Consider the following 20853-nt stretch of genomic DNA (forward strand, 5'->3'; position numbering starts at 1 on the left):
GTGGCCCTGGGGGAACTGTTAATGAAGACTTTTTAATTGCTACTGGTAATCATTGCTAAATTTTGGGGTGGAACTCGGCTGTGATGTTCCGTTCATTGTAGAATATCCCAATAATATCCACTGACTAGGCTGGCCACTTGGGCAAGATATTGGAGTGCTGATGACACTTGGGGAACCTGTAACCCAGAATTATTTGGGCGGGTGGGGGGGAGGAAGTGAGGGAGAATACCATAATTTGATGAGAAGGTAGATTACGCCAAAATAAGGAGTGGGCATAGGATGTGGGTAACTCTGCCGAATGATTGTTCCTGAGAGTATTCAGCATCAATGGATTTCTATAGCAAAGGAATCCTCGTTTAAGAAAAGTAGGAGGAAAAATATTTGTGAAAAGGAATGTAAATAGTGAAATGGGGAAAGAAGTGTCAGGATAACGGTTTTAAAGGACGGGCACAGACACAGTGGGCCGAATGGCTCCCTTGCTGTTCTGTATGATTCAATTGGATGGTGAAGTCGAAGCAGACGGGTTTGTTTTGGTAATCCCCCCCCCCGCCCAGGAGTGTGTAGGAGGGCTGGTAAATAATCTGTGATCTCATTTTGAGTTGTGACTTTCAAACTTGTGGCTTTCGCTGCAAACTTCCCGCAGCTGCAGCTGGGGAGGGGGGAAAGTAACCGTTTGTTCCAATAAGAGTGGAGTGAGTAAAGCAAGCAGAGTGACTCAGCCCCACCCCGCCAACACAGCCACGGTCACGCACAGAGAGAAAGAGAGAGAGAGGAAGCCTCGCACTGTGCCCGGGGCTCGCACGATGCCCAGCGCTGCCCTGGCAGCAGCACTTACACCCGGCACACGTCCCACTTGCTGTCGAGCCGCAGGCTCTGATCTCCCGCGAGCATGGATGGCTGCGAGCCGCCGACAACCCTCAGGAGGTCCCGGAGTTTCCACTTCAAGAGCTTTAGAACATTCCTCAATAAAATGAGCGACCGACGGGTAGTGGGTGAGAACTGATATATATTCCCTTCTAAAACTTGTTTTGTTTTATTTTATTAGTGTCACAAACAGGCTCACATTAGCACTGCCATGAAGTTACTGTGATGAGCCGGTGTGTGGATGTAACACATATTGTGTATAATGTATTGCATATAAATATACACAATGGCAAATCTCAGGGAATTGGATAGGAGCATATGTGTGATTTTTATTGTAGTTTTTGAGTGCCCCTTTTCTGCGAATGTGGAGATTTATATATAAAGGAGGCACATGCCATGTTTTAGTCCCACATCCTGATACAAACTCCACGAATTCCTACACTTAGTCTATTTTGTGCTTGCTCAAATACTGCAATCTTTCACAAACAGTTCTGTGGGCAGTGAACTGGCAGCTTCTGTATATACCTGACAACATTACTGTGTAAAACACGCAGGGCTGTGAAATTAAGCTGATCACACATCTCCTTCTGTGATGGTAAACCAGTGCCAGTTTGCCATATGATGGTGCCACACGATTATTCCCCAACATATCTCCCCGTTCATGCTTTTCTCCAAAAACAAAATCAAAATTTAAAGCTAGAATGATCTTAAGCGAAACTGGGTGTCCATGTAAAAGCATGTAAAATGATTTGAAAGATGCCGTCCCAGTACCTGTGCACGCAGGCAGAGATTTCTCACGGCGAAAGTTTAATCAGTCACGTTTTCACTGATCAGAAGTGTTGCTGAGCACTGCAAAGCTTGCAGGGTGTTCACTGCAAATATTATTTAGAAACTACTGAGATGTTTGAAACATTTTGAATGTTCTCGAAAGAATTTTGTGTTGGGTTGAGTGATCTCACATCAGCATTTTGAGTGTTACCTTTGTCTTAAGCAATCCCATAGGGAGGGGAAAATCAATCACATTAGATCACTATCCAGTGACCCCTGAGGGATTTGTCATGAAGTTGTGTATCCCATGAACTTCAGATGAGAATGGTTTGGCTGTGATCCTCTTTCTATGTTGAACAATCTGCCTACGCCACATCTATACTTGCATGTGAATAATTGCAAGTCCAGGGTATCTGAACCACACCATTGATTTCTGTATTAATGCCATGTATTATGTGATAGAGTCATTAAACCATAACATCACAGGAGGCCACTTAACTCATCAAGCCCATGCCAACCGTAGGTTTAATAATTTAAGAATTAGTGTGATTCAGTCCAAAGACATGTCAATTTTCACATTAGGTGACATTATGACGCATTCCAAATGTCTGGTGAATTAGTGGGAATATGGAACAAGTTGCTGAAATTTTCTGGCCCTTTTCTGCCAGCGGGATCTTCTGTTCCCGCCGATGGCGACCCCTTCATGGTGTATTCCCCCGCAGCGGAGAGTGTGAGGCATGCAAAATCCCATAGACATCCCGCTATCAGCCAATGGTGGACCGCCTCTACCGCCAGAAAATACATCACGGGGCTGGCCATAAAATCCCAAAATGTTCTTTTTGATGGGTGTGAGAATGTCAGTCAGGACATTAAAATGATTTACTTTCCTGGGAACACAATGAATCGTGGTGAAAAGAGACTGTATTACCAAAGTTTTTTTTAAATCTTGCACTCATTGGGATAAATGATAGAATGCCAGATTTCAAACAATCACAACAGTTTGTGCTATAGGAGAAAAAGATGCTGATTGGTTGGCAAGTCAATTCACATTGGCTGATGCATTGCCATGGAGAAAGCAACAAGGAACTACAAACTCACTCCCCACGCTGCTGTTCGGTGCATTGACCCAAACAGGCACCGACCGGACTGTGGCGACTAGGGGAATTTCACAGTAACTTCATTGCCGTTTTAATGTAAACCTTACTTCTGACTAATAAATAAACTTTAACTTTAAAAAACATTACTGGGTAATTCAGAAAAAGGCCTCTGAGCCACAAAGTTGCGGGTTTATGTCCCACATCAGAGACCAGAGCACAAAATCAAGGCTGACATTCCAGAACAGAGCTGAGGGAGTGCTGCATTGTTGGAAGTGCCTTCTTACAGATGAACCATTAAACTGAGACCTTTTGCTTTCTAAAGTGAATGTAAAATATCCCATGACACTATTTCAGAGAAGATCAGGGGAGTTATCCCTGTTGTCCTGGCAAATATTAATTCTTTGATCAGTATTATGAAAACAGATTATATTACTGTTTGGAGAAGCTTGTGGTGTCAAATTGGCTGCCATATTTGCTACATTACAGCAGTGACTATACTTCAGAAAATACTTCATTGCCTCTCAAGTACTTTGGGATGTTCCAAGGTTGTGAAAGGTGCTACATAAATGCTTTGATGATCAGGTTCACTTTGAAACTTAAATGATGAGGAGGGGAAGGCTTGGCAAGGTGAATGAGATATTGTTCAGAGAGACAGGCCGGGATATTCTCCCCTTCCCATCTACAAATGAAAGGACAAGTGTTGAATGTGGGCAGAGAGTGCCTCGTACTACACTGAGTCTCTGTCCAAACATTAATCTGGTGAATTGAACTGGCTGCTGGGAATTGCACTACTATTTACCAAGATTTACTAGAAATGAAGTGGAGAAGATGCAAGTGAATGGTTGGATATGGTTCCCACCCTCCATACATTGTCCACACAACCTCCTAAAGTGGAAAAACCAGACTCGATCTCTTAATATAAATTTCAGTGGAAGATGTTAATGTTTATGTCAGTGAGGTTAGATTATTGATCTATCTCAAGAAGACTATTTATTTGGGGGAGATATTTTCTTGCTCCTGATATTTAAGCACTTTATCCTGAGGCTCATTACTACTGAGGCTTAAAACTCTGCATTCAGGATGGAAGCTTTTTAAATTAGTTTTCACTGCCTCATTAAGAGGGAGTTTCTTTGAGATGCCAGAAAGTATGATGTCATCTTGGGCATCCCTCGACAAGTACCCTTCTATCATCACAATGGGGAGGAGCAACAGGGCCAGAGAAGGTTCTAACGATATCAAAGGGCATTGAGGAGGGTAAGATGATAATAGAGCACAGAACTATTGACCTCCAGCCATGTAAGGACAATGCTGACGAGATTCAAATCTCAAAAGTGTGCTTCAAGTATTACATAACCTGAAGCCATCTTCAAGGAATTACATTTTTTTTTCATGGAGATTTTACATAGCAGAATCCTTCCTGCCCAGTGCAGGCAATCTCTACAACATTGGGGTCTGTGGTCCACCATTGCAATTGGCCGGTGATTAATGTACAGTCCATGTCGATCTAAATGGGGTGCAGTTTATCAACACACACAGTAAGAAACTTTTTCAAAGAAGTAGGATTTCTAAAAGTGAAAGGCAATGTGAACTGCACGCATGGCTATCAAATCATAAACAAAAGATACATTGAATTACAGCGATAGGAAGGAATATCAGCCTCTCAATGTGTAGCTAGTTTGTCACCACAGGCACATTGATGCTGTATGTCAATGTGACGTACTCTGGCAGGTACAATGACGTAGTTACTGAGTCAGCCCTCTGTGCTGGTTCTTTTTGTGGAGATGCCAGCGTTGGACTGGGGTAAACATAGTAAGAAGTCTCACAACACCAGGTTAAAGTCCAACAGGTTTATTTGGTAGCAAAAGCCAAAGTGGCTTTTGCTACCAAATAAACCTGTTGGACTTTAACCTGGTGTTGTGAGACTTCTTACTGGTTCTTTTTGCCAATCAAAAAATCAGCAAATGGCTTTATAGAAATAAGGAGCACCCTCTGCAAACCTGTTCAGAATTTTTTGAGGTGACACTGAGAAGTGGAACTAGGTTCATACATTCACCAGAGTAATTTTTTAGCACATCATTGGAATGCTGAAAGCACAATTCCCACCTGGATTAACTCTGATGATGCTACACACGATACTCCAGCATTCGTATTGATGATGGATATTGCCTTCTGTATCTGGCATCTAGCTGGATGGGGTGGACAAACCATTGCAGGAAAGGTAGGATGATGGGACAGTAGATGTTTTAGGAACATAATGAGAATAATCCAAAGGATTTTCCAGTGCCTGTCCCAAAAAGGGGATGATGTGGAGATGCCGGCGTTGGACTGGTGTGAACACAGTAAGGAGTCTAACAACACCAGGTTAAAGTCCAACAGGTTTATTTGGTAGCAAACGCCATTAGCTTTTGGAGTGCTGCTCCTTCGTCAGGTGAGTGGTTCTTTTTGTGGAGATGTTTGAAGGCCAGCAGATTTCTTTCCCTAAAGGGCATTAGTGAATCAGATGGTTTTTTCTGACAATCGGCAATGGTTTCATGATCATCAGTAGATTCTTAATTCCAGATATTTTTTAATGAAATCAAATTCCACCATCTGCCGTGGAGGGATTCTCTACGGATGTACATGGGTTCAATGCTGTAATGCATCCTTTGTTTAAAAGTGTAACACATTAATCTATCTCCTATAGCTTCTCAGCTAAGGTCTAATGCCTCCAATCAAAGGTGCCCTAATTTTTTTCCTTTTTCTCCTCCTGGCCACCATTTTCACTCGTCCAATTGTGAGTTATGCATCACTTCATAGAATCCCTACAGTGCAGAAGGAGGTCATTTGGCCCATCGTCAGCAACGGCCACAATCCCCCCCAGACCTTATCCCCGCAACCCCACGTATTTACCCTGTTAATCTCTCTGATACTAAGGGGCAATTTAGCATGACCAATCAACCTGACCTGCACATGTTTGGACTGTGGGAGGAAACCGGAGCACCTGGAGGAAACCTATGCAGATATGGGGAGAATATACAAACTCCACACAGTCACCCAAGACTGGAATTGAACCCGGGTCCCGGGAGCTGTGAGGCAGCAGTGTTTACCACTGTGCCACACTTATTGTGTTTCTTTCTTTACTGGCTACAGTGGTTAGCACTGCTGCCTCACAGTGCCAGGGACCCGCGTTCGATCCCCGGTTTGGGCCACTGTCTGTGTGGAGTTTGCACATTCTCCCCATGTCTGTGTGGGTTTACTCTGGGCGCTCCGGTTTCCTCCCACAGTCCAAAAATGTGCAGGATTGGCCATGCAAATTGTCCCTTAGTGTCAGGGGCACTAGCTAGGGTAAATGCACGGGGTTATGGGGAGAGGGCTGGGTAGGATTATGGTCGGTCGGACTCAAGTCCCACTGACACTAAGGGGCAATTTAGCATGGCAAATCCACCTAACCCACACATCTTTGGACTGTGGGAGGAAACCAGAGCACCCAGAGGAAACCCCAGCAGACCCGGGGAGAATGTGCAAACTCCACACAGACAGTGACCCAAACCGGGAATCGAACCCAGATCCCTGGCGCTGTGAGGCAGCAGTGCTAACCACTGTGCCACTGTACTGCCTCTGGGTTTGGAGTCACATGTAGAACATAGAAAGAAACCCTACAGTACAGAAAGAGGCCATATCCACTCCATCTGACGAAGGAGCAGTGCTCCGAAAGCTTATGGTATTTGCTACCAAATAAACCTGTTGGACTTTAACCTGGTGTTGTGAGACTTCTTACTGAACAGCATAAAACAGAGATTAAGGATAATGGACTGGTATTCAAATTGACAGGATGTGACTAGTGGTGTAAGGATCTGTGTAAGGATCCCCGTGTCTGCATTTGTTTCCTCCGGGTGCTCCGGTTTCCTCCCACAGTCTAAAGAGGTGCAGGTTGGGTGCATTGCCATGCTAAATTGCCCCTTTGTGTCGGGGGGATTAGCAGGGTAAATATGTGGCGTTATGGGATAGGATGGGATTCTTGTCAATGGGCCAAATGGCCTCCTTCTGTACTGTAGAGATTCTATGATTCTATGATCTATGTTGGGACCTAAACTATTCACTATTCTTGTTAATGACCTAAATGATTAAATAGAAAACTATATTTCTAAATCTGGTACTATGGTACTACTTTGACCAGAATTCTCTGGCTGTTCATGCCACATCACCATTGCCAGAGAGGACAGAGAATTTGACACTCGGCCAAATCTGCATTCAATGCAGCAGGACGGGAGACTCCCGCTGGTGTTAACGACTAGGGAATCCTGCCCTTTGTCTCCACCTCTGGCCAATGGATCTTCTATGATACTCAGTCCTTGCACCTCATTGGGTCAACTTGTCACTGTTCCTATGGACTAACTTTGCATTATCTGGTGACTTCTCCTGCTTTATATGGCCTAAGTTATAAGATACTCACATTCATCTCATGGGAAATTGGAAAGATACCCATTGACTGCATGACTGTGATTGTGACACAGGGAGTAGAGGGATATGGACCATGTAGAGGCAAGAAAATATTAGACTAGAGAGGCATCTACATTGGCACAGACTTGGTGGGCTGAGGGGCCTGTTCCTGAACTGTTCTTTGTTCTTTGACAGTCAAATGGAAAACATAGGATGCTGGCAAATATGCATTACCCAGCTGGGGTGAATGTTAATGATTAATTACCGGCAGCACATGTAATACTGAGCTACTTTTTTAATGAGATAGGTCACGTACCCACTTTGTCCATCCCAATAAAGCAATTACATTTGTGGCAGTGAATTTTTGATTTAATAGTTGTGGAGGTGACACCAACTGCTTCTCCTTCCAATATGTCCTCATTGTGTCTCTTGCCCTATGTGCCAGAAAACTGTATTGCCTTTTTCTCGTTGCTTGTTTGTGACACTATAAAAGTTAGAGAGGTTCATTGCTCAATATTCTGCAGGTTTTACCATCACTTGTCACCTGCTGTCCCTTCTGTAAAAGGCCTTTAAAACTTACAGCAACATTTGAGTCTCCACTCCTACTGAGGGAGCCTTCTGGTATTTATAGTAACACCAAACCTGCAAGATGTGCCAAGGTCAGTGATGTGATCAGTGATATGCTCTTATGCTGCACTTGAGCTGGCAGAATGGGAAATTAAAAAATCTAAGTCATAATGCTTATTTGATTGCAAAACCAAATAAAATTGAATTCATCGCTACAGATATGCCTTTTGGGGTGCATTTTGATTCGGTAATGGGTTTCTGGTGAATTGATTTTCCATCAGCAGAGGCAGCTGGATCTCGCTGACTTTAATTGCCAGACATTCCTAATTCTCCTGGTTCCTCAAAGGAAAATTTTAGATTTATCAGTAAGGCCTCTCCTGTCTTTGCACCAGCTGTAGATCTGCTTTCTCTGGTGTGAAAGTCACATCCCTGTTGAAGTCCTGGTTAAAATTGCATTGGAGTATTGATATGATGGAACCCCAGTTTTCATTAATTTATAAGACCCCCCCCCCCGCCATCTGCTTCAGGCATGTATGTGGCCCATCTGCCTGCACAAATCTGCAGGTTAACACTGGTCCAAATTTGAATTGGCAAGTACCAACTACCAGATAGAATTAAAATTGACTTTGAATGCTGTCCATTGTAACACTCTGTTATACCTCCCATCTTATTGCAGAATTCGGTTAAAACACCTTCATCATACCCATCCTTATTTTAAGTCTGTTACTTTTCACACTATCTCTATTATATATTCATAGAATCCCTACAGTGCAGAAGAGGCCATTTGGCCCATTGAGTCTGTACCAACTCTCTGACAGAGTATCTTACCAAGGCCCTCTCCCCTGCACACCTTGTGACAATAAGGGGCAATTTAGCATGGCCAGTCCACCTAACCTGCACATCTTTGGACTGTGGGAGGAAACCGGAGCACCCAGAGGAAACCTACACAGACATGTAGAGAATGTACAAACTCCACACAGACAGTCACCCAAGGCTGGAATTGAACCCGGGTCCCTGATGCTGTGAGGCAGCAGTGCTAACCGCTGTGCCACTGTGCTGTCCGTATTCCACCCTCATTATTTGACTGTCAGTTATAACATTTTGTTTAATCCACAGAAATAGGCTTATGACTCAGTTTTTGCACTTGTATCTCACTCTTTCTATAAGACTGTTGGTTCTGCCAATATTTGTCTTATAATACCTGAATATAATGCTCCTTCAGTTGCACAGTGCCCACCATATAAGTCTGCCTGTTGTGGTGCTCTCCTTTACATCCTCCAAGTCCTTTATAACAGTTTCCCCATTATAAAGCAATTAGACTTTGCCTCCTTTTTCAGGTTCTGCTAATGTTCACTTAGCAGATCTGGCTAAATAAATTAGTGATTTTTTTTGGTTCCCTGAGATTGTTATGAGCGTTGAAACGTAGATCCTAATCGTGAAAGATCAGCATTGTAAGGTCACTGATTAGACTATCCAGTCCTATAGTCAAATGTTATAGAAATCGCTTACTTTCCATTCATTCTTCTCGGTGCATGACTTTCCGTTTCTTTGTTGATTAGGTATGGGAAAATTTGGGGATTTTTCTCTTTGCACTGAATATTTTACAATGGCTCTTGATGATCTCATGTGTGGCTGACAGTTGTAACTGAGATGTAGGGCAACTCAAAAATCACTCACTTACACACGATTATATACAGGTCCCAGAGTCATACTAAAACTCACAAAACTGAAGCAATTGCAGGGCTAAAGCCATCTACTGAATGATAAATCTCTGTGGACTGTCATATCCTGTGTGAAAGTGTATTTCCTGTCATGATGCATCATGAGTGACACACCTGTTTGTCTGCATCCAGTCTTTCACATAAGAAAGACTTAACTAAAATCCTAGACTTCAAGGGTTGCATTTTTGCCCCTGAGATGGATACCTTGAGTTGGGGAAATTTTGTGGCTTGGTGCACCTGTCTCGTGGGGCGGTGGGGTTTGGATGTAGCGCACTGTTTGCTGGTGGCGAGATTCTCTGGTACTGCCGGCGGCGCACCCCCTGCCATGGGTTTCCTGGCAGGGTGGGGTGACTTCAGTGGGAATTCCCATTGACAGTGGTGGGACCAGGGGATCCCACCGGCAATGATCCTGCCACTGAGAGAAACGCTGAGGGGAGGCCAGAGAATCCCGTCCATAATGATAGTCCTTGTGATAATGCCAGCAAGTAGCTACTGCAACTGTTAGACCAGATATTTTCCAATTCTCACTAACATAGGTGGTCTGCTTTTTATTTTTAAAGGACTGGGGATTTAAATAGCTTGACAGTCCTTCAGTTATTTGCCCTCATGAGCAGTTATGTTTCTTCCATAAATTCCTGACCCCTTCACTCAGTGCTAAGTTCAAATGGTCTTCCTGAGTTCAGGGTTCCCTCCTGAGTGACTCTCACCTTGTTCCCACTCCCCTTCCAGCAAATATGGGATCTGTCAGTAATGGGGGGGGGGGGACGGGGGGGGGGGGGGGGGGGGGACTTCCGACTCTCGGTCCTGTCCTCACCCTTAAAGGTCCACAGAGTTCTCACCAATTCACAAAAATCAAGTTTCTATGATAGTTCAGCTAGCAAATATACCTTGGGCAAAATGTCAGGAACCCCCACCGACAGATTTGCCGGCTGTGAGGTCTGTAAAATTCGGCAGGTGGCCTTCCCATGCCCATTTTGAGGCTGGTGAGAGGAGATTAGAGTTGGGATTGGCACGGGGAGGGATATTAACCTGCCAGGTGCAAGGCCTGGCAGGTTAACCTGCTTGGCCCTCGGATGGGTGAAACCTCCCTTGAGGGCTCACTTTCTACAATGAGTACCCAATCAAGGTCTGTCCTCTCCTGTGTGTCCTCCTTCCTGGCCTCTCCATTAAGATTCACACTGCCCTTGGGCCTCACCTTTCTTCCACGCTGTGAGACCCTTCGCATTGACTAGGTCTTGGAATAGACTCTGGCTCTGCTTGTAGTCCCACCAATGGCCATTGCTCCCAGGTATCACTGTTGCGATTACAGAGTGGCTGGCCTTTCAGATTGACCTCAGTTCTCTGAGGCTCTTTGATGAGGGTCAGAGAGAAAAAGTAGTTGTGTTTTCAGATCCTGATCAGTGTCCAATACTGAGAGAACTGCAGAAGGAGGCCGTTCGACCCATCAAGTCTGCACAGACTCTCCGAAAGAACGTTTTATCATTGCCGACCACCCTGCCCTATCCCCGTAACCCCGTGCATTTAACATGGCAAATCCACCTAACCTACACATCTTTGGACACTAAGAGGCAATTTAGTATGGCCAATGCACTTAACCTGCACATCCTTGGAATGTGGGAGGAAACCGGAGCACCTGGAGGAAACCCACACAGACACAGGGAGAACGTGCAAACTCCACCCAGATAGTGACTCAAGGTTGGAATTGAACCCGGGTCCCTGGTGCTGTGAGGCAGCAGTGCTAACTACTGTGCCACCCTTATGTTTTGCCAACCATTTTTCTGCCCAGGTTGAATTGTCTGCTGGTGCTCACTAGTAAGAATGACTATTTTGCAGAAATAGCGTAAAGCTGTTATACCCGGTTGAAATGTATCCTAACCAGAGCCAGGGTCTCTGAGAGAAAAGTGAGAAAAAGCACGGAGTCAGTTCTTTATTTTCTCCCTCCCTCACCACGAGTTGTTCTTCCCCATTAAGCGGGAAACAACGTGAGTGATTTAGTCCCTGGTCAGTTCCCTTTTAATGTTCGGTTTCAGTTCTTTTAGCTACATTTGGTGTTTTAGTTTCAGTAATCTGATGTAACCAGACTCTGATTATGTTCATTGGTTGCAGTCCAAGCCTTACTCAAATCAGACACTAACCTTTCACATTGTATGTTGTTTTTGCTCACTTGATCTGGAAGGATACGTAGTAAATTAGAAAACACACAGAGCTATCTTGAAAGTAAGTGGGCTGGTCTGTGTTTCTCAGCCTCTTTCTTTAAACAGTGCTATGGTGGGGTAATTTTTGGACATGTTCAGTTCCTCTGGTGCCAAATCTCTCCTCGCCTTAGTTTTTTGGGGTAGTCGGGGTACTTAGAATTTACAGAATCATCATGATATGTCACACAAGTGAAAAGATTCCAACCCATCCTTCCCTTCCTGTCTCTTTTTCCTTTATCTTATTGCATCTGTAATTTTAGCTTTTCGATCCCATCCATCATCTCATTCAGCAACTTACCTCCATTTTCAACCTCAGTGAGATTGCCACCACTTGGTTTCATTTTTACCTACATATTAGATTGTTAGTGTAGAATCTCCAGGAATGGCTTCCCTTCTTGTCCTATTCAGTAAAGTCTGGATTTCTCCAAAGGGCACCATGGCCTCTGTGTGTCTCTCAATGGAAGATTTCTAGCGTCATCAGCTGATTACAATATGGAAACCTTCATTTCCATTTCATTAGCAGACCCAGGACTGAAATCTCCAATTTGCTCCAGCGGGCTTTACAACTGCTCCTTACCACTGGGGAAGAGAGATCTTTGAGGCCCTCCCCAGGAGGTCAGGGTAAGAGGGGTGCCACCTGGGCAGTGCCAGCCTGGCACTCCCCAAGGGCAAACTGGCACTGGAGGCTAGGTCATTGCGTCTCTTAAAGCGGAGTTGGATAGATTTGTCATGGGATAGAGTCATAGAGTCATAGAGTTCATCGAGGTTTACAACACGGAAACAGGCCCTTCGGCCCAAATTGTCCATGCCACCCATTTTTTTAAACCCCTAAGTTAGTCCCAATTGCCCGCATTTGGCCCATATACCTCTATACCCATCTTACCCATGGAACTGTCTAAATACTTTTTAGAAGACAAAATTGTACCCACCTCTACTACTATCTCTGGCAGCTTGTTCCAGACACTCACTACCCTCTGTGTGGAAAAATTACCCCCCGTGGACCCTTTTGTATCTCTCCCCTCTCACCTTAAACCTATGCCCTCTAGTTTTAGACTCCCCTACCTTTGGGAAAAAATATTGACTATCTAGTTGATCTATGCCCCTCATTATTTTATAGACCTCTATAAGATCACCCCTCAGCCACCTATGCTCCAGAGAAAAAAGTCCCAGTCTATCCAGCCTCTCCATATAACTCAAACCATCAAGTCCCGGTAGCATCCTAGTAAATCTCTTCTGCATTCTTTCTAGTTTAATAATCTCCTTTCTATAATAGGGTGACCAGAACTGTACACAGTATTCCAAGTGTGGCCTTACCAATGTCTTGTACAATTTCAGCAAGACGTCCCAACTCCTGTATTCAATGTTCTGACCAATGAACCCAAGCATGCTGAATGCCTTCTTCATCACTCTGTCCACCTGTGACTCCACTTTCAAGGAGCTATAATCATGTATCCCTAGATCTCTTTGTTCTGTAACTCTCCCCAACGCCCTACCATTAACTGAGTAAGTCCTGCCCTGGTCCAAGCTACCAAAATGCATCACCTCGCATTTATCTAAATTACACTCCATCTGCCATTCATCAGCCCACGAGAGGGGGGGAAGGATATGGGAGCAAGACAGGAAAGTGGAGTTGGGACCATAATCAGATCAACCATGATCATCTTGAATGGCAGAGCAGGCTCGAAGGGCCAAATGGCCTACTCCTGCTCCTTAATCCTGTGTTATTCATTCTCCTTGCAGTCAAGGAGATTGAGGTGATATTTGAAAGAAGTGTACAAGATTATAATAGACTTAGATAAGGTAGAAAAGGAAAAAGTCTTCCTGTTCTCTGATGGTACAAGCAATAGAGGACATAGATTTAAGAATTTGGGCAAGAGAAGCAGGGGGAAGGACATTTTAACACAGTGAATGGTAAAGACCTAGAACTCGCTGCCCATAAGTGTGGTGGATGCAGCAACAATCAATGATTTCCAAAGGAAATTGAATAGCCATTAGAAGGGAATGTACTTGCAGGGATACAGGGTCCGAGCGGAGGAATGGGGCTGACTGGCTTGATCCATGGGGAACCGGCATGGATGAGACTATGAAGGAATCTAAACTCGAGGATGAGCATTTTAAACTGGATACATTGTAAGATAAGGAACTAAAAGGAAAGAAGCGGTGGATGAGTAGGATTTGGTAGCAGACAATGGGACGAATGGCTTTCTTCTGTGCCATAAATAATTTTATAACTCATTCTGTCTCCCACCAAATCTTGGGACCCTGGCAGTGCCAGCCTGACACCCTGGCACTGCCTACTGGGCACCCTGACACTGCTAGCCTGGCACACTGGCAGTGCCTAGCAGGCACTGGAGAGTGCCAATGGGGCAGGGCCAGATGGGGCAGAGCCAGACAGGAGGGTGGGGGAGGCAGGAGGGAAGAGAATGGGTGGGATTTCTGCATGGGAGGGTGGGGGCTTGGAGTGGGGCCGGCAATCGGAGACCAGGGCTGACCACCAGGGGCGGGGGTCCAGGGCTGGTGATGTCGGGCAGGGGAATTGGATGGGCAATTGGGAGGCTGGTAATCAGAGTGCAAAGTATACTGGGAGATTGGCGCATGTGCACTGGCCGCCTCAGCACTCTGATGTTGGCCTTTCGGGCGCCCCTCCCCTACTGCCTTAAGTCCCCTAATGGCCTCTATGCTGCACAGAGTGCCGGCAATACATTAAACCAAATTCATCCAAAAAATAGGTGGAACACCTCCTGTTTTCCCACCTTTTGGGTACTTCGTTTTTTTTCAGAAAGTCGTGCCCCATTTGGACTATTAACTGTTGGGGAAAAATGACCAGGGCTTGAATAAATGTCTGAGCCTTTTTTTTGAAGAGTTTAATAAGCTGAAGAGAAGCCCCACAAGCTATCACCCCTCACCCAACTAGATAATAACTCGGGCATTGCAATGCCCTAGGTTCTTACTCTTTGGGGTGGCACAGTGGCACAGTGGTTAGCATTACTGCCTCACAGTGCCAGGGACCTGGGTTCAATTCCGGCCTCGGGTCACTGTCGGTGTGGAGTTTGCACATTCTCCCCGTATCTGCATGGGTTTCCTCCGGCTGCTCCGGTTTCCTCCCACAGTCCAAACATGTGCGGGTTAAGTTAATTGACCATGTTAAATTGACCCTAGTGTCAGAGGATTAGCAGGGTAAATATGAAGGGTTATGGGAATAGGGCCTGGGTGGGATTGTGGTCAGTGCAGACTCGATAGGCCGAAGGGCCTCCTTCTGCACTGTCGCGATTCTATGATTCCTTGTGGATTTTACACCGAAGGATTAAGGAATGTACCAGGAAATGTAACACTTTCCTTTTGGAGAATGGGCTGCAATTTGTCAGGAACAATTGGGATTTTGTTTTACATTCTACACAATTTACTCTCCAGCGAACTCATTAGGGTGAATTATTTGGTGGGGTGAAGAATCTGACATTCCACCCAGTCCTACAGGTTTCTCACCTGGTAAAGTAAAATTGCTCCCTTAATCAGCAGGGAACACAAAACATGTTTAGCATGGGGTATATGCAGAGTAAAGCTCCCTTTGCCATTAAGCATTCTATCAGATTAGGTGCTACTTAAAGTCTCCGCTGCGCTACTTGTGCCTTAGAAAAGCAGCCCATTCTTCAAGGTAACTGTATATTTTAGGACTATGGCAACTCAGAACTACATTGTGGCTGCCCAACATCCATTTTCCATTATATCCTTTGATCTAGCAGAGAGGGACAACTTTATTTTTGGACTGGATTCAAGGTCCCATTATTTATTTTGTGATTGCTAAGTTCCTAAGCCAAGTAATTTCTTCCAGTTCTGCTGTGTTGAGTGTGGATCGGCCTCTACTGAGCTTGTGGATTGGACACTTCTCTCCCACAGACACATAGCAGGCTGTCACTAATGCCCCATCTGTGGAGGGTGGCCAAGCAGGGGCTGTGGCCAGCCCTGAACTTGTTGAGGGTGGACCACTCTTTCCTTGGAAGGTCTAAACCAGGCAGCTGTTGGGTTGGGTTTGAGACCAGGTACTTGTTTGTTGTGCCCAATGATTCTCAGTCATTTGTCCAGGTGGAGCTTGATTTGAAGTCCTATGTGAGAGCGTTTCAGCAGATTGACCTTCTTGATGAGAGTTGTACCTTGGATGGGTTGAATTGATTAGCATGAATTGGTGGGGAGTCATTGCGAACTTTTTCTATCATTTTGTGGGTGTTGCAAGTTGGCGGTTATGTGGGGGAGTGATGTTTGCCAGGACAGGGAGCTAAGGGAGTGGTATTGAGCGCAGTGTTTCAGGAATTACACACATAGTAGCATTCAGCTGGGTATCAACTCTGTGTGTGTGTGTGTGTGTGTGTGTGATGATCCTGACCAAACTGGGGTGCAGTATTCCGCTATTGAGTATGAGAGTGTGAGTGTTGAGGTTTGGAAGGTAGCAGCCCACCACGTTATGCCGGCTAGTTTGACAATCAAGTTGTTTCTGGACCTGACCTTGGCTGCAGTTGTTTCCAGGTGTTCCCGGAAGATCAGTGTCCTATCTAGGGTCATATCGAGGTAGGTTGGAGTTGAGTGGTGCTTTAACTTAGAACCATTCATTTGGATGTTGAGCTCTTTATTAGCTTTGTCATTGTGAAGATGGAATAAGCTGGATACTGTTTTTGTAGGCCTTGGCTTGAGTTGCAGTATTATTCAAGGTATAAGACCTTATTTATGGTCCAGTCCAAGATGTCGAAACTGGGGCCTTCAGTTGCATGGCAGATGTTGTTGGCCTGTATGAATTTTTGGGAAGTAGGTTTTGGAAGATCATTTGTGAATAAGTTGGACAGTGTTGGAACCAGTACTGAACCTTGGGGGAGTCCATTGGTTTGTCTTTTCCATGTACTTGTTGCCTGCCCAACGTGAACTCTGAACCTTTGATTGTTCAACAGTGTTCCGATACGTTTAGTCACCCAATGGGGAGGGCCAATACCAGCTTCATTGGTAAGGGCCAGTGCCTGTTCCCATATGCTGTGGTCCTCGAGCAAACCAACTTCGTCAACACTAAGGACTTCTTCTACAATTGGGGATATGCTCTGTAGGATGAGGCTTTCAAGGATTTTGTATGGGACTTTCAGAAGAAAGAATAGACGGTAGCTAGCTGCGAGTATGGAGTCTTCTGGGTTTTGGTATGGCGATGATTTTTGATCATTTCTTTGGAATGGTGTTAGAATTTACGACCATCATGTAGAACCAGGCAGCCAGGCAAGAGCTCGGGGCCCCAGGTGTTTATAAATTCTGGTGCGATATTGTCCCAGAAATGACAGGAACTCACCCATGTGAATGAATTGTAAATTTATTGGTGATTGAATCCATTAATTTAATTCTTTGTTCTGTTTGGTTTGCACTAATTCCAGCTCTAACAAGTAACCACTTCTGCCCAATTGCACCCCCAAGTGGCTGGAGGTGACTTTTGGTAAACCCTGTGATTTTGCTTCCTGAACATCCAATTCTTTAGGATAATATGATAACTGGAGATGTTTCCTTATGGGTTGCTTAATTACAATAAGAAAGTAATTTAATGTTGTCAACCTTTGACCATCGTTGAAAATGTTAAAATATTAGAAATAAGTTGGCTTAAACAGATTGTCATGCACGTAGACATAGAAACATAGAAAATAGAAGCAGGAGGAGGCCATTTGGCCCTTCAAGCCTGCTCTGCCATTCTTTATGATCATGGCTGTTCATCCAGCTTAATACCCTCATCCTACCTTCCCCCCCCCCGCCCCAATTTCCTTTGATCCCCTTCATCCCAAGCGCTATATCTAACTGCTTCTTGAAAACATACAGGGCTGGATTTTCTGGCCACGCTCGCCCTATGGTTGGAAAATCCCACCCAGGGCCAATGGACCTTTCCATGTTCCGTGTCCTGCCCGCTACAATTCCCGGGTGGGATGGGAGAATTCCGCCCACAATGTTTTAGCCTCAACTACATTCTGTGGTAACAAATTCCACAGGCTGAAAACTCTCTGGCTGAAGAAATTTCTCCTCATCTCTGTCCTAAATGTATCCTCAGACTGTGACTCCTGGTTCTGGACACCCCCACCATTGAGAACATCCTTCTTGCGAATACCCTCTCTAGTCCTGTTAGAATTTTATACGTTTCAATGAGATCCCCCTCATTCTTCTGAACTTCAGCAAATACAATCCTAACCAATTCAAACTCTTCTCATACGTCAGTCTTGCCATCCCAAGAATCAGTCTGGTAAACCTTCTCTGCGCTCCCTCTAGAACAAGAACATCCTTCCTCAGATAAGGAGCTGAAAACTGCACATAGTATTCGAGATTTGGCTTCACCAGGGCCCTGTATAATTGCAACAAGACATCCCTGCTCCTGTATTCAAATCCTCTCGTTATTAAGGCCAACATGCCATGTGGCTTTTAAAGTTTAAAGTTTATTTATTAGTGTCACAAGTAGGCTTACATGAACACTGCATGGGAAGATTCCACCCGTAATGTCATTCAGCAGCCTCATTTCTACAACACTCGACACATTTCCTATACTTCCCATACTCCCCCACTTCAATTTCTTCCCTCCACTCCTCTAGTCCTGAATCTTGCTGTTGTACAATTCCACAAGTACTAAAGTAAAGTTTATTTATTAGTCGCTTATATTAACACTGCGATGAAGTTACTATGGAAATCCCCTAGTCGCCACACTCCGGCACCTGTTCATGTATACTGAGGGAGAATTTAGCATGGCCAATGCACTTAACCAACACGTCTTTCAGACTGTGGGTGAAAACCAGAGCACCCAGGCAAAATCCACGCAGATATGGGGAGAATGTGCAGACTCTGCACAGACAGTGACCCAAGCTGGGATTTGAACCTGGGTCCCTGGTGCTATGAGGCAGCAGTGCTAACCACTGTGCCACTGTGGTTACTGCCTGTTGCACCTGCATGCTTACCTTCAGTGACTGGTGGTTTAGGACACCAAGGTCTCATTGCACATTCCCCTCTCCTAATTTGTGGTCATTCAGATAGTAATCTGTCTTCCCATTTTTGTTTCCAAAGTGGATAACCTCACATTTATTCAAATGATACGGCATCTGTCATTCATTTGCCCACTCACTCAACTTGTCCAAATTGCACTAAAGGATCTTTTCATGCTCCTCACAGCTCATCCCCCCACCCAGGTTTATGTTATCTCAAATTTGGAGATATTACATTTAGTTCCCTCATCTAAATCATTCATGTAGTGAATAGCTGAGGCCCTAGCACTGATCCCTGTGGTATCCCACTAGTCACTGCCTGCCATTTGGAAAAAGACTCATTTATTCCTACTCTTTGTTTCCTGTCTACTAAGCATTTTTCTATTCATCTCAATACACTACCCCCAATCCCATGTGCTTTAATTTTAATTTCCTGCACCAGTCATTCTGCTGCCTACTTGAGTGAGGTGTTAAATTAGGAATAGGTTTGTACTGTGAGCCAATGTCCCCTGTTGACAACTTGTTAAGAATATCCAAACTAATTTCAAATGGAATTTTTAAGGCCAAAAGAAAATTGTATAATTGTGACGAGTAAGTGATAGATTCCCAGAAGATACTTACACAGAATTTTCCTTCATCATCTGAGAATGAGGGGAGCTTTAAATCTGGAGGGCTACAGCTGTCTGCTTTAGTTTAGGGCCGCAATCTAGTTGAATTTAACCTGAATCATAGCCAAATTTGATTTGAATTGTACTTTGTTTTGTCCAGTTGTTCTCCCTCTTCTGAAGAGGTTGACCCTAATGAGGGTAACTGGCTAACCTCCTGCACCTCAACCAAATGGGCAGCTTTTCACATGTGGTGTAAGGTAGGCTATCCAAATTCAGGGAACATCACAGCGGAGCCTAATCCTATTCACAAGCACAATTCATATGCACCCATTTTATGGCCTCGCTTATTCTGAAACTGTAAAATCTCACTCGAGGTCAACAGACCTTCCCAATGTCCGCCCCTCGCCAGCTCTGATTCCCATGGCGGGTGGGACAGTGAAATTCCGCCCAACTTGGAACGATAATTATGGCTAATTTTCAATATATTAGTGCAGAGGAGCTGTGGACGATTGTAGTGTGCATGTTGATACAGCTGAGATCTGACCTAGACTGTAAATTGAATCTGGGACATTCTTAATAGATTATTACTACACAGGGTGGTCTCTGAGCAACTGGTGAGTATTCAGCTCTAATGTGAATCAACATCAAATGAGTGGGAGAGGGGAAAGTGCACTGAATGTTTTCCTTTTGAGTCAATCACAGAACTGAACCCTTCCTCTCTCCTGCTCCATCAAATTGGCATGTCCTTTACTCTGTGCTAGGGCTGTGCCCAACAATGAGGCTCTCAGACTGAAGGAATGAGCAGGCGGTCGTAATCTTTGGCTTTGCACACTGTGGCCCCTGTTCCGGGATCCTGTCGATATGCAATTCATGGGCTGTCTCTTTCCAATTTCCTGTGAGAAGTTTAGCTCGTGAGTGGGTTCTTTGATTCCAATTTCTTTGCAGTCAAAAGGTCGCCAGAAGAGAATGCTATTTACGCCTGCATGAAAGAGAGACAGCAATACATTTTTAAAAAACGATTCAACCAGTGTTCACTGTTTCACAATAACCAGCTTGCAATCTGTGATGTCATTACTTGATTCTTGAAAATATTTCCAATGAGCCACTCATTTCAGTGAAATGAATTAATTTGGTAGTGTGGGTGAGGGACTTTGGCTCATTTTCTATCTGATATGAATTGTATGAACTATCAGTCTAAAGGCCAGACCCTCAAGCCATTGCAAAGTCTACCACGTGGTTAAAAATAATCCTGTTCCTCCATTTTGCCAGTGGTTTTCTTTGTCTTGGTTCTCCCCAGTACTAAAGTTCTTGTCATTCAGCTGCTTGAGTGCTGTCATTGTTCTTTGATGGAAATTACTGCTAATTATGTTATTGAGAAAGATTTCTACCATAGAGACTGGTTGTTGGCCAATTACTGTACAGACTAGTGGTTGACCTGTTATAACCTCTGGTGTCATTGCAAGGCACGTGGGAATGAATGTTCCTATTGATCAAATTTGAAATTACACATTTGCATTGCTTGTGTGTGCGTATATATATCTCCACATTGAAGAGAGGTGGAAGGATTAACCTTTCGAAAATAATGTATTTTCTTGTCCATCACAGCTAAAGTGTTTTAGAATGGGAGGCAGTGAAATTGC

At 44.5% G+C, this 20853-nt stretch overlaps 1 protein-coding gene across 2 annotated transcripts in view; it reads left to right on the plus strand.

Moving 5' to 3' along the window:
- Positions 1 to 746: 746 nt before the first annotated feature.
- The window catches only part of stard8 (StAR related lipid transfer domain containing 8), a 110613-nt gene continuing 90506 nt past the window's right edge, over positions 747 to 20853 (plus strand). For both annotated transcript variants that reach the window (XR_013497650.1, XM_078211429.1), the window contains exon 1: positions 747 to 992. Coding sequence is in view for 1 of the 2 variants with exons in the window: in XM_078211429.1 (XP_078067555.1) it covers positions 890 to 992 (103 nt within the window). In the remaining variant the exon portion in view is untranslated. The remainder of the gene's footprint in view (positions 993 to 20853) is intronic.

This window comes from Mustelus asterias, chromosome 4, assembly GCF_964213995.1.
Source record: "Mustelus asterias chromosome 4, sMusAst1.hap1.1, whole genome shotgun sequence".
Classification (NCBI taxonomy): domain Eukaryota; kingdom Metazoa; phylum Chordata; class Chondrichthyes; order Carcharhiniformes; family Triakidae; genus Mustelus; species Mustelus asterias.